We start from the raw sequence: 15,111 nt of genomic DNA, 5'->3' as shown, positions 1-15,111 counted from the left end.
ACCTTTATCATTTTTCACAATGATAATGTGTATTCATTTAGGAATATGGACAATTCAAATAAACAGGAAAAATTCATAATCCTACCACTGAGATGATACTTTTTGCCTGTCATCCTTCACCGTAGTTTTTGTGTTCATATATGTAATATACAAATGTACTCTTCAAAAATATAACCTTTTTCATTTTATATATTATCAGAAACCTCTTCTTTTTAAACAAATGAGTAAAACTCTTCTATTAAAAGGTAGAAACTTGTAGATTGGTTCAAAATACAATAGATATAGACAACAGGAGAGACATCTAAGACCACTTCTAACAGCAACAGGTTAAAAGTAGAAAGATGGACAAAGATATCAGGAAAATGCTAATAAAAATGTTATGTGGCAATCAGGTAATATAGAAATCAAGGTTAACTATATTAAATAGGGGTAAAGATGGTTTTCATTAACTTCACCAGTACATCATTATAAGTTTGTTTCTTATTCTCCTTATCTATTTCATCCACTTCCCTAAACATACCTTCATTGCTTAAGTGCCTGTTGTGTATAACTTCTCTAAATTCCTGGAGAGGTTGAATCAAACATTCATGAAAAGTTTCTTCTGCTTTTTTCTCCCAATCTGACTTTTCCTCAGGTTTTGGCTTTACCTCAAGCTTTGGTTCATTTTCATTTTTTGGTTTTCAGGGTTTCATCTTATGCCTTCATCCTTCCTTTTTTTCCTGCTTATTCTTTGAATGCAATTATTTTTGTCTACTTTTCCAACCTTGGTGGTGCTCAGAACAGACCTGCAAAATTTCAGTAAGTTGACTCCTCCTTCTGCTGGCCTCCAGCATAGCGACCTGCACTGCTGTAGGAAACTGATACCCAGATGGGAACAAGGATCAGACTAGCAGGATGTTGGCATACCTAGCTCATAGATTTTAATATATTTTAGCCAGCAGACTTTGAACGGATATGCTAGGCACCTTTCCTCCTATTCTGGTGCTCACTTTTGGATATTGGTTAATTAGCCCAACAGCATTCTGTAAAGGAGAGCTGGCTGACTTTGTTTATTCAAAGGTGGGATTATGAGCATAGAAACAAGCTCCAAGCAGTGTTACCAGAAAATGATGGCTGTCAAAGAACACATTGATGTTCTTTGTCTTTCCTTCCATTTTCCCCTCCCTCCCTGTTTTCTGCTTTTCTGAAGGGAGGATACTTGAACTTCTTTTTAAAGATAGATGTTAATGTACTTTTTTATTTCTCAGACTATCTTCATTAGTAGCAGAACTCATTTCTTAAGAGAAGTAGGTAGCATTTGAGTGATGGGAAGGAGAGGAAAGGCTTTTCACTGTATCTTTTGTATTTTGGATTTCTGTATGAATTTTTATTACTAATAAAAATGAATTAAAAACATGTAAGATCAGTGTTTATTATATTGTAGACCTTTAAGAACTGACTTCAAAACTTATGCTGCTGCATTTGATGAATTATTTAGTATGTGAGGGCAGGCAGGAATGAGTGAGCAGATGAAGATAGCCAAGTTTGAGTATATATATGTGGGCATCAGAATTGCCTGGCATTCTAGATACTAAAATTCAGTTCACTTAACATTCATGGAATGCAGGTACACATGAAGGAAATTTACTTGCCAAAAAGTATTTCTGGGAACTTCCTCTAACCTACCTTTGGATAAAGCCAAGATAGAGAATAACTAGATGAGTGACCATTTTCCTGTTTACTGAGTGGCTCAAGGGAGGCCAGAATGGTTGTTTCAGTACCAAGGTGATGTTTCTGTCTAGAGAAGCTGTTTCTAGACCAGCACTGTGTTTGAGGCCCCCTGGTGAACACAGGTTCTGATCTGCTCTTTGATTCCTTCCTTCAAGATCAAGGTGCCAGCAGGGTTGGTGTTTGGTCAGGCCTAGATGGGGCCTATGCTTTCTCCATTAAATTGAGTTTTGGCGAATATGGATGAACAGGTATGGCTGAAAAGCAGGAACTTGCTTCTAGCCACATTGGTGGTGCATGTGTCTTAAAGAGGTCAAGAGGATGACTGAAGGTTTCAGAGATCCTCTGAGGAGTCACACCGCTGCACTGCCTTAGATGTTTGGGGAAAGACTTTGGAAATGAATTTTCAAGGAACCTCTCAGCATCACCTGAATTGGCTTGTGTCCATGAGGCCACATACTGACTAGAACTGCACTATCCAGTGAGACAGCCAACAGCCACATATGGTTACTTAAATTGAGATAAAATGAAAAAATTCCAGTTCCTTAATCACACTAGTGATTCAATGGCCACATATGTGTCTGGTGACTGCTATACTAGACTCTGTATATGTAAACCAATCCCCTCATCAGCAAACATTCTCTTGGACAGCACTCAGTTGTAACCTTCAGGCATGGCAGAATTGGAAGTAGATGTGTGGTTCATAGTGCAAGCCTCTTTGGCACTTTCCATGCCCACTTAAACCCATTCATCATTTGAGATTTGGCTGAATTCTAGTCCTAGGAAACTTTTGATCACTCCAGCTCACAGCAATGACTCCCTCCTTGGGATCCCTTAGATCCCTGAAGTACTTCATAGCACACTATGTTATTGGTATCACACCTTTACTTATCAGTCTTATTTTCCCAATAAGGCTTCAGGGCCCTCAAGAGCAGAGCTTAAAACCCATACTGCCTAGGAGATGCATTTGTGTGTGAGGCCCAGCTCTTCTTTCCATGCCAGAATGCTCAACAAAAGCATTGATCAAACTTTCCTTATGTTCAGCATCCATGAGAATCTGCATGTAGGATAGACACTGTGTCGTGCTCAAAAACCCATTTATTTTGAGAAGAAGGTTAGCATGCTTATTTATGTCAGTTATAGCAGCTTCAGCTTCTGTCTTCATGAGGAGGTGAGGGTGGGGGTGGGGAAGACTTAGAAATATTGGCGTTAGACCTTGAAAACGCCTTTGCCATAGCTGATGACATCTTCTTCATCATTTCAGAGCCCTGTTTGGAAGTACTAGGCTTAGGGTCTGTAAACAACCAAGAGAGATACAGATATTGATTAGTCTTTCTAGTTGAGGTGGTCATGATAGGGGATTGATAATTAGGACTCAGTAGCATTTACAGAAAATAACCTTATGCTTTCACAGAGTCTTTATTTGCTGTATTAGATACCCCTGTGAGGAAAGCAGGAGAGGTTGGTGAGTTCAGACCCTTCATATAAGGACAGATTGGCAGAAAGTAGCCAAGTTGGTACCATGGCAAGCTCTGTACTCCTTGCACCCTGATGTTTCTTTAGCCAACTCTGCAGAATCTGTCTTCCTCATCATAGCTGATAACACTAAAAAAGCCTACTGAGCCAATTCCAAGAATGATGTAGACATTAAAAAGGAAAAAGTCAAAATCTATAGGGACCAAAGACAGAGGCTTGAATGGGGACCTAAATAGTTTGAAAAAGTTAGACAAAGATTTTAGTTGCAAGACTAAGGCATGTACTGCAAGAACATATTCTGAAAATCTCACTGGAGTGGAAAAAAGAAGCACTATTTTTGAAACATAGGGAATCTTGTTAAAAATGCATTTGCCTGGGCATTATTTCCCAGAGATACTGAATGGGTAAGCCTGGGGAGGGACCAGGATGTTCCTGTTAATGACCATCTTGGATGGCACTTGGAAACAATGCCCCTCAATTTGCTAGTTGCTATGCATTCTTTTTATGGGGGGGGGCATACTAGGGATTGAACCCAAGGGACACTTTACCATTGAGCTACATCCCTAGCACTTTTAATTTATGTTTTCAATTTTGAGACAGGTTCTCACTAAATTGCCTAGGGCCTCATTAAGTTGCTGAGGCTAACCTTGAACTTGGGATCCTCCTGTCTCTGCCTCCTGAGCTGCTAGGATTATGGGTGTGCATCACTGTGCCCAACTAATTTGCCAGTCACTATGAGATTCTACATATTGCTCTAGATTAGCAGGTGGCTGTTATCCTAGGATCCCAGCACACACGAAGCTCATCTTGAGCACAGCAAACACTTTGGTTACTGATCCATACTCCTTTCAAAGTCAAAGAAAAACCAAGCAGTAGATGTGGTGTTCACTCTGTATTGGGAGTAGGAGAGTTAGGTTTCATGTTAAAATGAAGTCACCTTGGGATTGGGGTTGTAGCTCAGTGAAGCACTGGGTTCAATCCTCAGCACCACATAAAAAATAATAAATAAATAGTTATTGTGTCCATCTACAACTAAAAAATAGAATATTAAAAAATGAAGTCACCTTGGTGAGACCAATTCTCTTTGACACAGATATTCCGATGCTTTGATGGGTTTATGGGCAGAGTAGTGGGGTCCATCTGGTTGATACTGGTCACTGTGAAGAGAGACATGTGCCTGAGGTTTGTATGGCTGAAGTGAATAGGCCACAATGCACTCTAAGTGCATAATGTGAATCAATGCACCTAATAAACTGATTTAGATTCCCAATAAAACTGTCTTTTTAAAAAATACAGTATAAGATGTAATGGGCATGTACTGGTCCAGAAGTCCTTTTTCTTGTGGGTTTTCATAAATAGACAGCATTGCAATTTTTAATAAATTCTCTTATGTGGGACTTTGCCATTTTGAGCATCTTAGCATAAAGTTGGCCATTTGTATTTATTCCTCCCATGGCCCTTATTAGCACAAAAATATAATCTTTGACTTTATAACTGCTGTCCAGTGAGTTTTTGGATCCTGCAGAATATAGTAGTGGGGAAGAGGTATGTTCCTGTCAAACTAAAGGTAAAGAAGAATGTGATTTTACTATTTGATATGTCATGGGAACCTCTATGGGGGTCTTCCTCTCCTTTCCACTAAACTTTGCAGGCTGTCCTTGTCATTGCCTATTTCTGGGGTACAGTGATGACTGGATGTAGCCCCAGGCTGGCAGAAAGAAAGTGTGTGGGATGAAAGCCACAAGTTGTGCAGAGTTTGAGCCCCAGTTTGGCCATTTGCTGGCTATGCAACCTCAGCCAGGTCATTTCCCTTCATTTTTATCTGATGTAAAATGGGACATGACTTGTAGAGAGAGCACATAATGGTAAGCTATTTCACCTCTGGGACTGTTTCCTTATTAACTAAATGGAGACAATGCTTCACAGAGGGGATGTGAGAAAAAGCACTCTAGTATACAACTGGTACCTAATCAATGTATTCAATACCTGTTACCCCTATACTGTGAGGTTCAAGTCAGAGGTTTACATTAACAACTTGCAAATCATGATTTATATTCATAGTAAATAATATTTCAACTCTACAGTGGAGGTGGGTGGAGACACTGCAAAACAGGAGTTCCTTGCTCTAGGGAAGTGCATCAGCAAAATGTTTATATTCCAAGTGTCATAATTGAGAGCTGTATTAGAAAAGTATATATATATATATATATATATATATATATATATATATATATATATATATATATTGTACCTGCAAGATCATCACTTGAAGACTGTACATTGCTAAGAATACTTGCACGTTGAAAGAGGGTTGTGAACTGCCAGTACAAAAGAGAAACATTGTGTTAGTCCTCTGTCCTTTGTTGAGTAGTGAACACTAGAAATACCTAGAAACCCTCAAGGGTGGAGCACCACCATTGTGGCATTGTATCCCGTAATCTGTATGTGCTATAGACTCAAACAATTGTTCTCTAGGGCTTTACACGTTTCTATGCTTGACTTCTCATCATTTTAAACAATGATGACATCCAGAATTGGCCCCAGACTGGGATGCAGAATTTAGCTGCCCTTGTGGGATCATTTCAAGGTCTTCAATGTCCTGTGTCACGAAAATGTCAGTCATGTCTGCCTCCTGCATCCTGGGACATGGAATATATTACAGATCTTCTCTAAGAGAAGGTAATGATGTGACAGACAAGGTCTTAAGGGACATAAGAATAAAGGGATGTTTATGTTATCATTCCAATTTCCTTTTAGAGAATTCTTAGCAATTGTGTGGTCTGGAGCCAGAAAGCTGTAGGGTGCATGAAAGTGGTGGTCAGGCATGAAGAATGGCTCAGGCCCTAGCTTTCGTCTGTGGACCTTTATCACTTTTTGGAATTAAGAAGCAGCATGGTCTGGAAGGCATAAAATAGGCTATGGCAGGTGGCTTGGCTATAGGGTAGCTACTCCCTGGTGGTGACAGTTCCAAAAGAAGTGGAACATCAACAAAGTAATGTCTAAATACATGCAAGATGAGAAATGTGTTCTGTTTAGGCAGAAAGCAAAATATATCTTAAGAGTTTGACTCTAGTTCTTCCAAGAGCATTTGGGACAGCTTATGGGTTAAGATATTACCAAATAGGATACTTAAAGTGATAAACTAGGACAGCAGTTTATAAAATGTAAAGCAGTGGTTCTCAACCCTGCCTGCACAATAGAACCACCTGGTGGAATTTAAATAATATAGGCTTTGGGCTCACCCCAACTTAACAGGAATACCTGAGGACAGAGCAAGTACAGGAATGTTTTTTTCAGTTCCCCACGTGCGGAGTTATGCAGCCAGGTTGAGAAGCTGGAAGGGCAGATAACACCAAACCCCTCACGTGAGTAGATTAAGTCTGTGGTTCTTGGTGTTGGTTATACATTATAATCCCTGGGGAGCTTTTAATGTACAGTTGGTAGGGGCAGCCTAATGAATAAAAATTTCTGGGGGTAGGAGGTGGGCACCAGTTATTTTTAAAGTTTGCCATATGGTTCTGATGTACAGCGAATGTTGAGACCTTCTCTGCTCTTTGTGGTGGTTCATAAATATAACTGTGTATCACATTCCTGGGAAGAGCGTTTGGGAACTCCTGATATGGAGACCAAATTTGACTCTGAAGCTAAGTCATTATTCAGTCAACAGATGTTTGTTGAGCATCTACTATGTTAGGGATACTCAGTGTGAGGGATATAGTCATGAACTAAAGAAAAAAGGCCCTCGCCTCATGACTCATAAACACATACACACACGTTTTATATATATATATATATATGTGTGTGTGTGTGTGTGTGTGTGTGTGTATATATATATATATATATATATAAAATCTCCAGAGAACAGGTATTTTTGTCAGCTTTATTTACTGCTGAAACTTCATTGTCTGGTATAGTAGCACTTGATAAATAATTGTCAAATGAATGGTGAATTAAGTACTATGAACAAAATAAAGTGTGATAAGGGGGTTAGTTTATGTATGTGTATTTTTCATGGGGTGGTCAGGAAAGGCCTCACTGAAAAGATAACCTTTAAGCAAAGGCCAGAAGAAGATGAGGGAGCAAGCCACACAGCTATCTTGGGGTGGGGAGTTCCTGGCAGAGGAAGAGCAAGTGCAAAGGCTCTGAGGTGGGAGCAGGCATGGCATGTTAGGGGAGCTGGAAGGAGATCACTGTGGCCTGAGTAGAGATTGACAGGTAATGTGGAAAGGAGGGGAAGGAGTGGGTAGCTCATGTAGGGGCTTGTAGACCATGTAAGGAGTTTACCATGAAAAGAAACATGTAGCCTCTTTTTCTGAGTCTGACACTGGAGAACTCCTGCATTCATATATACAGAGACTACCATTTTCGTGGAACTACATACTAGCAGTTATTTCTGTGCTACTCAATAAAGCAAACTGAGTATCTCAGTGGAGCATACCTTTAACTAGAATTTTATAGCTAAAAAAGAAAAAGCAAGGCAGAAGAACAATTAGAAAAAACAGTCTAGATGAACTGGGGAATCAGCTTGGCAGAAGGAACAGCCTGTCAGTTGGCCTCCAGATGGAGATTCTACCTGTCCTCTATAATTTTACTTGCAAACTGTGGTCTCTAATGAAGCCTGAGGCGGTCACACAAATGTTACTATTGATAAATAAGAAATGACTGGAAAATTGAGGCTGTGTGTGTGTGTATGTGTGTGTGTTCATATGCTCGGAGCGGGATTAGACTGAACAAGAGGGAAAGCAAGGGTGATATAAAACAGAGAAGGTTCTGTACCTTCTGCTCTTGTGGGAGATTTACTGGGGAGGGGGTTTTGTAGGCCAGTCCTCCATAACATTGGGATATGGTTGGAATCAGTATTTGTTTGTCTTAAGAAGTGCCTCGTCCTCTCTGAAGCATCTCTGTCCCAACCAGGCTTCTCCCCAGGTCTACTTGTGAGTGCCATAGGACTCACTCACTGCCTTTCCCTCAGAGGTTGCAGGAATAGCATTAATGAGTGGAACTGAACTAAGAGGCACCTGTGGTTTACTTTGCACGCTAAGACAAGGGCAAGGACTTGAACCACAGGTGAGGACTTTGTTGAAGGGAATTTTAGGTATCAGGAGTGAACCCCAGCTGGGACAGATTTGGGCAAGAGAATGGTGAACAAAGGGTGGTCCCTCAGGGCACAGCACACAGGTATTTTCTATTTCACCTTAATGATCAGGCCATTTCTTCCAGGGTCCCACTGGACAACAATGAGCCTGTGAAAAATACTTACCTTAACACTGCCTGACCTTTCTGGATCTAGCTCTGCAAGACTTTCTGTGATGAAAACAGAGTATTAGGAAACAGTTATTTCTGAGACACAATAGTTATTTTTATAACAAAAGCAATTTAAATACTTCCATCAAAGAATCATAGAATTTTGGCAAACAGAAAAAGCTTGAAGAGGCTAGATCTCTAGAATGCTGGGTACAGGTCTTGGCTCTTTCCTCCAATACTGGGAAAGATGGAGAGTGATGTGGTGGAAGGAATCCAGGCTAGAGTGCCAAAAGAGGCAATCTCTTCAACTAGCTATGCATCCTTGTATAACTACTCAAACTCCAGGCCTCTTTGCTCATCTGTAAAATGAGAGATTAGGCTGTGGAGGATTTCCAAGAGCCCCTTCAACTCTTTGGTTGTATATAGTTTAAAAGCATAATCTTTCTACTTACTATATCTTGTGCCTGGGGCCCTCTTCTAGATCTTCCTGTGGCTGACTCCTTGTCATTAAGGACATGTTTCTGGACTTCATGTTTACTCTTAATTTTCTTTCATATTTATTCAGAGATTCTACAAGTACTTACTGAATACCTACTAAGTGTGTCTTTTCTAGGCATGTGGGAACACAGTGAACAGAACAAAATCCTAACATTCTAGAGAAGGGATATAGATAAATAATAGAAATATGCAGTCAATCAGATGGTATAGTGCTAGGGAGAAAATTAAAGCATGGAAAGACATAGGGAATGTTGGGGTGGCTGTGAGGTTTCAATTTTAGAGAGGGTTCTCAGAGAAGGCTTTCACTTAGAAGATGATGTTTGAACAAATATCTAAAGGTGGTGAGGAGTAACCTGTGCAGATATCTGAGAGAAGACCATTGCAGGCAGCCTTGCAAGTGCCCAGGCCCTGAGATAGGAGAATGCCTGGTGTGTCTGAGACTTGGTGTAGCTGGAATGGAATGATTTAAGAGAGATCATCAAGAGAGGTGGTCAGGAAGGTTATGGGGAAGGAGTGGTGTTCAGACCCTCAAGGACCTTGTAAGTCATTGTAAGGGATCTGGATTTTACTCAAGGTAAGAATGGTAAGTACTTATTCATATCTAAAATTTTTGTGTTTATGTTTCCTACTTTCACATACACTCCCAAGTTAAGTCCCATGAGGGCAAGCACTTTTTGTTTGATTCACAACCCCAGCACTTGAAACAGTGTCTAGCACAAAGAAAGTGTTCAATGAATATTTGCTGAATAAATGAATGAATTGTGTAGGTATAGTATTACCAAAAGATATATTAACTAAGGGTGACTTAAATATGAAGTTGAACAAAATACTGACATTGGAGTCAGGTTTAAAAGATTTTGAATTTACATTCTGACTCATTGTATAACCTTGGGCAACAACTCTTTATGCTGAACCTCATTTTCTTCATCTCTAAAACTAGGAGGTTTTTTTGTACTCAGTGACTTATTTTGGGCTGTATAGCCCTTGATTCCACAATGTAGGAAACACATCATGATGTATCACCACCCTTTGCAGTATGATGTGTTCATGGACTTCTGACATACTGCAATTCCATGGTTCATCTTTTAATAAATGCCATTTCCACCTTTGGGTGGAGAGGACACTTTTCTTGAGTAAATCCTTGAGTGAATTGCAGACTTGAAATAGTTAAGGTCAAAGCAAGTAATGTGGTTTGAATTTCAAGGCCATCTTTACAGTAAATATGACATTCCTACATCAAGTGCTGTCCTTGTTGGAACCACACTGATGCTGAGGTTTCAACAAACTGAGGACCAAACATTCAACTCATAAATATTTTAATGAATGGATTCTAACAGATAAAAATAAAGTGGAGTCTATCCTAGTTACATTTTAATGTAAGCAAATAAATTCAGGTTTAATCTTTACCTTTAAATGATTTTTAAAAATATATTTTAGTAGGGTTAAGCTACTTATACAAACCAAGCATACACTCTTAAGATGATTAAATTTTAGTAGTGTGGGGTTGGGTCCCCATATAAATTATCGGTGTGATAAACTTTTTTTCCTGGTAAGTTCCCACAGGAGTACGATAAATGTGAACTTAAATATCATATCGTATACTCTATCATTAATAATTAATGAAATTGCCCTTTGAAAAGGCAAACTAGTTGGTTCATGTGAACTAATTAACTGACCTAGTACTCCTTCAAAGTAGGTCAACCTACTGGAAAACCCAGGATTAAATTCAGGTTTGACAATAGGAAAACTCATCAATGCAATTTACAAAGTCTCCTTTTAAATATCATCTAGTTTAAATTAGGGAAAAAAATCAATCCAACCTTCTGTTATTTTGGCACTTGGATCTGGGGGGCGATCATCATCACTACTAAAAATAAAAGGTAAAAGACATTTAATTTTCTATGATTTAATACATGAAGGAATGCTAATTAAGCAAAAGAACATATGTCAAAGTCATTATTCATATAGAAGCAAGTCTGAAATGATTGTGTCTCTGGGTTCTCAAATCATGTGCAAATGATTGCTATATTGACTTTTATTTGGTCTTAAATATATAGCTTCCTCTTCTCCATTGATGCAAACAATTGAAGGTTCCTACATCACGAATCTTGTATGTTAAAACAATCATGAATGATAGGCTGGGGTTGTAGCTCAGAGATAGAGTGCTTGCTTCGCACATGTGAAGCCCTGGTTTGATCCTCAGCACCACATAAAAATATAAACAAAATGAAAATAAAGATATTGTGTCCATCTACAACTAAAAAAATATTTTGAGGGCTGGGGATGTGGCTCAAGCGGTAGCACGCTTGCCTGGCATGCACACGGTGCTGGGTTTGATCCTCAGCACCACATAAAAATAAAATAAACATGTTGTGTCCACCGAAAACTAAAAAATAAATATTAAAAAACTCTCCCTCTCTCTTTAAAAAATATTTTGAAAAATCATGAATGGAGATAGGGTCAAGAGAGAGTCAAGAGTAAATGTCCTAAAATGGTATCAGGTAAAAAAGAAACCTTAATTTCATGGTGCCAAGAAGAAAAGAATGTAGGTACAACCAGGTCAGTTTTTCTCCTTATACCCACTATCTCCCATGATACAAAGTGCTACTCTTCCTAGTTTGTGAATTCTTATAAATATAAGAACAATTTTAGACATGTTTTGGCCATTCTAGGAAATAGCATCAATCGGACATCAAGTGTACAGTATACTTTGATCCTCTCTGTCCTCTGTAAATTTTGCCTAGCCCAGCCTTTGCTTCTACTGGCTTTCTCAACTTGGATGGTCTTTTTAATTACATTTTATCCATCCTTAAATGCTAAAATCAAACTCCATTACTTTTGAGATTTCTTCTTGGAATACTTCAACTTACACCTTCTCCTTTATTCTTGAGACTCCTTTGACAGTCAATGCCACATTTAGTTGAGCATTTAGAACCTTAAGGGAATTAAGCTGGACAATCTCTGGGCAAGCCATTAGCACAGGAACTATTGTTTACCCAGTGCCTGGCTCCCAGGCTCAAAAACCTAACACATTAAAATCCTAATCTAACAACTCTAATTGGACCACTATATACTGAAAATCAAGTCTGAGGAGAAGGAAGTAGAGTCAGATAAATAGAAATGGGAGAGAAGATGAAATATGAAGATTCAGGAAGTAACCAGAGCAGGGAAACAAGGGAGATGGGGTGAAGATTGAGAGGCTAAACACTACTTCATAGGTTGACTCAAGGGCCCCATTCTTCCCCTAAGCATAATATTTATTGCAGATTTCTATTTTCTTAACCAACTCATGTTGCTTTAACTGAGGGTACCTGGAATATGAAGGCAAATCATCTTCATTATATGAGGATGAACTCATGATTCTATGTATGGCAAAATGTATTGGTTCTGTGGAAGATCTCATTTCTTCTACCTGGAAAAGCACCAGTTGAGTATTATACAAAGTAGCATTTATAATAAGTCAAGTCAAAGTATACTGTAGCATTTCCTTAGTTTTCTATATAGCCATCATTTTAGATAAGGCACACTGTGTTTGTGTTTGGTCATGAAATCTCAAATAGCTACCCAGTAAAGAGCAGACTGATTTGGTGAGCCAGCTCACCAGAGTGACCAGAGTTGTATCTCTGTTTTCTCTGGTTCACTGCAGGGTTAATCCAGGAAATCCTAAATCATATGCAGTCTCAAAATACATGGTATGATACGACTTTTTGGGTATGGCCAACACAAGAAGTCAATGGCTACCAGACCATCACTAACATAAGGAACCAGGGACAGGAGTTGTGTCAAAGTGATTGCAGGCTCACAGGCTGATTGCAGGAGGAATATTCAACATAGTTTGACTAACTTGCTGTGTTTCAACAAGTTGGTAAAGTAGGTTTTAAGGAAAAAGTTGGCTAAGTAGCTTGCCCCAAGGTCACACAGCTAGTAAGTGGCAGAAACAGAATTCTAACCCAGAGAGGCTGAATCTGCATGCCTCATTTCACTTCCTTCAGCCTATCTTCTGATCAAGTTCATTGGCATTTAGTTTCTGTGTACCAAACTTATAATGAATATTTGCCAACCAGCACACAAGAAATGATAAAACCTATCATTTAAAATAAGTAGCCTGCATTTCTCTTTACTTATTCCCAATTTCTGTTTTTCTTGTGCTTCTATGTAACTTAGACTCGCTCCATGATCTTTTTTTTTTTCCTCAATTAAGGCTCCTAGCTTTGTCTGTTAATCATTTACCATTCACTGTGAATATCATCAGAGGTAGTGGAGACTCACTAAATCCAGTTTAGTACCTTTTCCTTCTTACCCATGATACATTGCTTGAACCACATTTGTAAAACTCTCTACCTTCTCCAAAAAATCCCAGCACTAATATTAGTCATATTCCTCACTTACACTAGATCGTGTCTTTCTCTCCCAATAAGAAGAATTTGTGTCAGTTGAGGATTTCAAGGTAGGGACACGAACTTCAGAAACAGTTATTTTTGGTTCTGTCATCTTAGATTCTCTCCACTGGGTTGATATTCTTTCAATATTTTTTATAGATGTTCTAGAATTGGGATGATGATATTTGCTAAATGATAGAAATTTTTTCAGACTTCTTTTGCTCAATAGTGGCTTAGGGGATGTCACTGGGTTTGCAATGGGCTTTATGTCTTCTTCTACTGGGCCTTGAATTGGTTCTTCTGTAAAAGCTTCTTTAACAACTTCTTGTAGAATAACTTCATCTTCGTCAGAAGTTAAGCCTTCTTCTACCTTGTTTTCTGACCCTCTTTTATCAATATCATGAGCTACCAGTCGGATGATAAGATCTTTTTTGTTCTGGACATCCTTTAAAAGTTCCACTTTAGTGATATCAGGTTTTAACAGATTCTGAAAAGAATTCCTACTCGCTGTCTGGAATTGAAGAGACAATGAATATTAAAAACAATTGCCACAATCACTTTTCCTGTGGTTCATTTATAATAAGGTAATTTTATTATATTTTCTACTTAGTAAATTGTTTATATTCAAGTGATATTTACTTATATATTAGTGATATACTTAAAAGAAGAAATAAATGAACACCTTAAGCAATATTTGCATATCCACCTTCCCACCCCCACATATGTATTGCATTTAGATATTATTCTAGTCTAAAGAAGAGAACCTAACTAATGTTCTTTCTTTTGCTTCAAAGTTTACTTTATACTTGTCAATAAATGCAAAGTACACAAAATTTAAATTTTTTTTTTAGTTGTAGATGAATACAATATCTTCATTTTTATTTATTTATTTTTATGTGTTGCTGAGGATCAAACCCAGGGCCTCACGCATGCTAGGCAAGTGATCTACCACTGAGCTACAACCCCAGTCCCAGTACACAAGTATTTTAATTACATTCTGTTTTGATCATTTGTCTTGAAAGTTTTGTTATCATAGTTATGATAACACTTTTTTGAACTTCTTAGTAGAGCAATCTAAAGACAGATATTTTCATGAAAAAAAGACAAGGTAGTGGCTGACATGGAGTTTTAAAAATGATGGATAACAGACAAGATTGTGAAGGCCTTTGAATGTTCATTCCTCACCATTCTTCTCTCTTTTCCAAAAAAAGCTTCAAAGTGTAAAACTTCATTGATCCTCCCCCCTCTAGTCAAATGTCACTTTCCATTTTACAATGTTAAAGACAGCTCAAGAAAAAGACAGTTATAATTAAATAAATGACTTTCCCCATTTAAGTAGCCTTTGATGATGCCACAGACCCTTTAAATTCATTTGAGTTATCAATCTTAAATCTAAAAAAACATTACAGACCAGTTTTTCATATAAATGCTACTCTAAAGGAATGTCTTTTGTGCAAAACAAAATGAAAGAGGGACTTCTGTGAGAAATGGAAACAATTATCAATTTTGATTATCTGTGCTGATGGAGGGAAACAGTGGTTCAAAAGATTGCATTATTCATTCTATATGGCTTTGGAATTTGTCACTGTGTGAGCCTTTAATATGCATGTGTCTGGTGGGTCAGCAAATGTTGTATATCAAAACAGCAAATGAAGCCCTGATAGTAGATTCCAAACTGCAGAGTAGCCTGCAACTCATCTGAGTTCCCTAAACTCATCTATGATTCTTTCCTAAATCTCCTCCCCCATGCTGAGGATGGATGGGGGATTGCTATCCAGATCACTGCAAAGCATCTGTTGTAGCTGAG

General features: G+C 38.4%; 1 protein-coding gene across 1 annotated transcript in view; it reads right to left on the bottom strand.

Moving 5' to 3' along the window:
• Nucleotides 1–2,855: 2,855 nt before the first annotated feature.
• The window catches only part of LOC120889419 (fibrous sheath-interacting protein 2-like), an 89,049-nt gene continuing 76,793 nt past the window's right edge, over nucleotides 2,856–15,111 (bottom strand). Inside the window, exons 15-20 of the mRNA XM_078034212.1 lie at nucleotides 13,315–13,815; nucleotides 12,237–12,337; nucleotides 10,746–10,792; nucleotides 8,444–8,487; nucleotides 5,435–5,501; nucleotides 2,856–3,001 (exon numbers count right to left, since the gene is read on the bottom strand). Coding sequence (XP_077890338.1) covers nucleotides 2,856–3,001; nucleotides 5,435–5,501; nucleotides 8,444–8,487; nucleotides 10,746–10,792; nucleotides 12,237–12,337; nucleotides 13,315–13,815 — 906 coding nt within the window. The remainder of the gene's footprint in view (nucleotides 3,002–5,434; nucleotides 5,502–8,443; nucleotides 8,488–10,745; nucleotides 10,793–12,236; nucleotides 12,338–13,314; nucleotides 13,816–15,111) is intronic.

The sequence above is a fragment of the Ictidomys tridecemlineatus genome, chromosome X, assembly GCF_052094955.1.
Source record: "Ictidomys tridecemlineatus isolate mIctTri1 chromosome X, mIctTri1.hap1, whole genome shotgun sequence".
In the NCBI taxonomy this organism is placed as follows: Eukaryota; Metazoa; Chordata; class Mammalia; order Rodentia; family Sciuridae; genus Ictidomys; species Ictidomys tridecemlineatus.
This window is presented reverse-complemented; position numbering and strand designations above follow the sequence as displayed.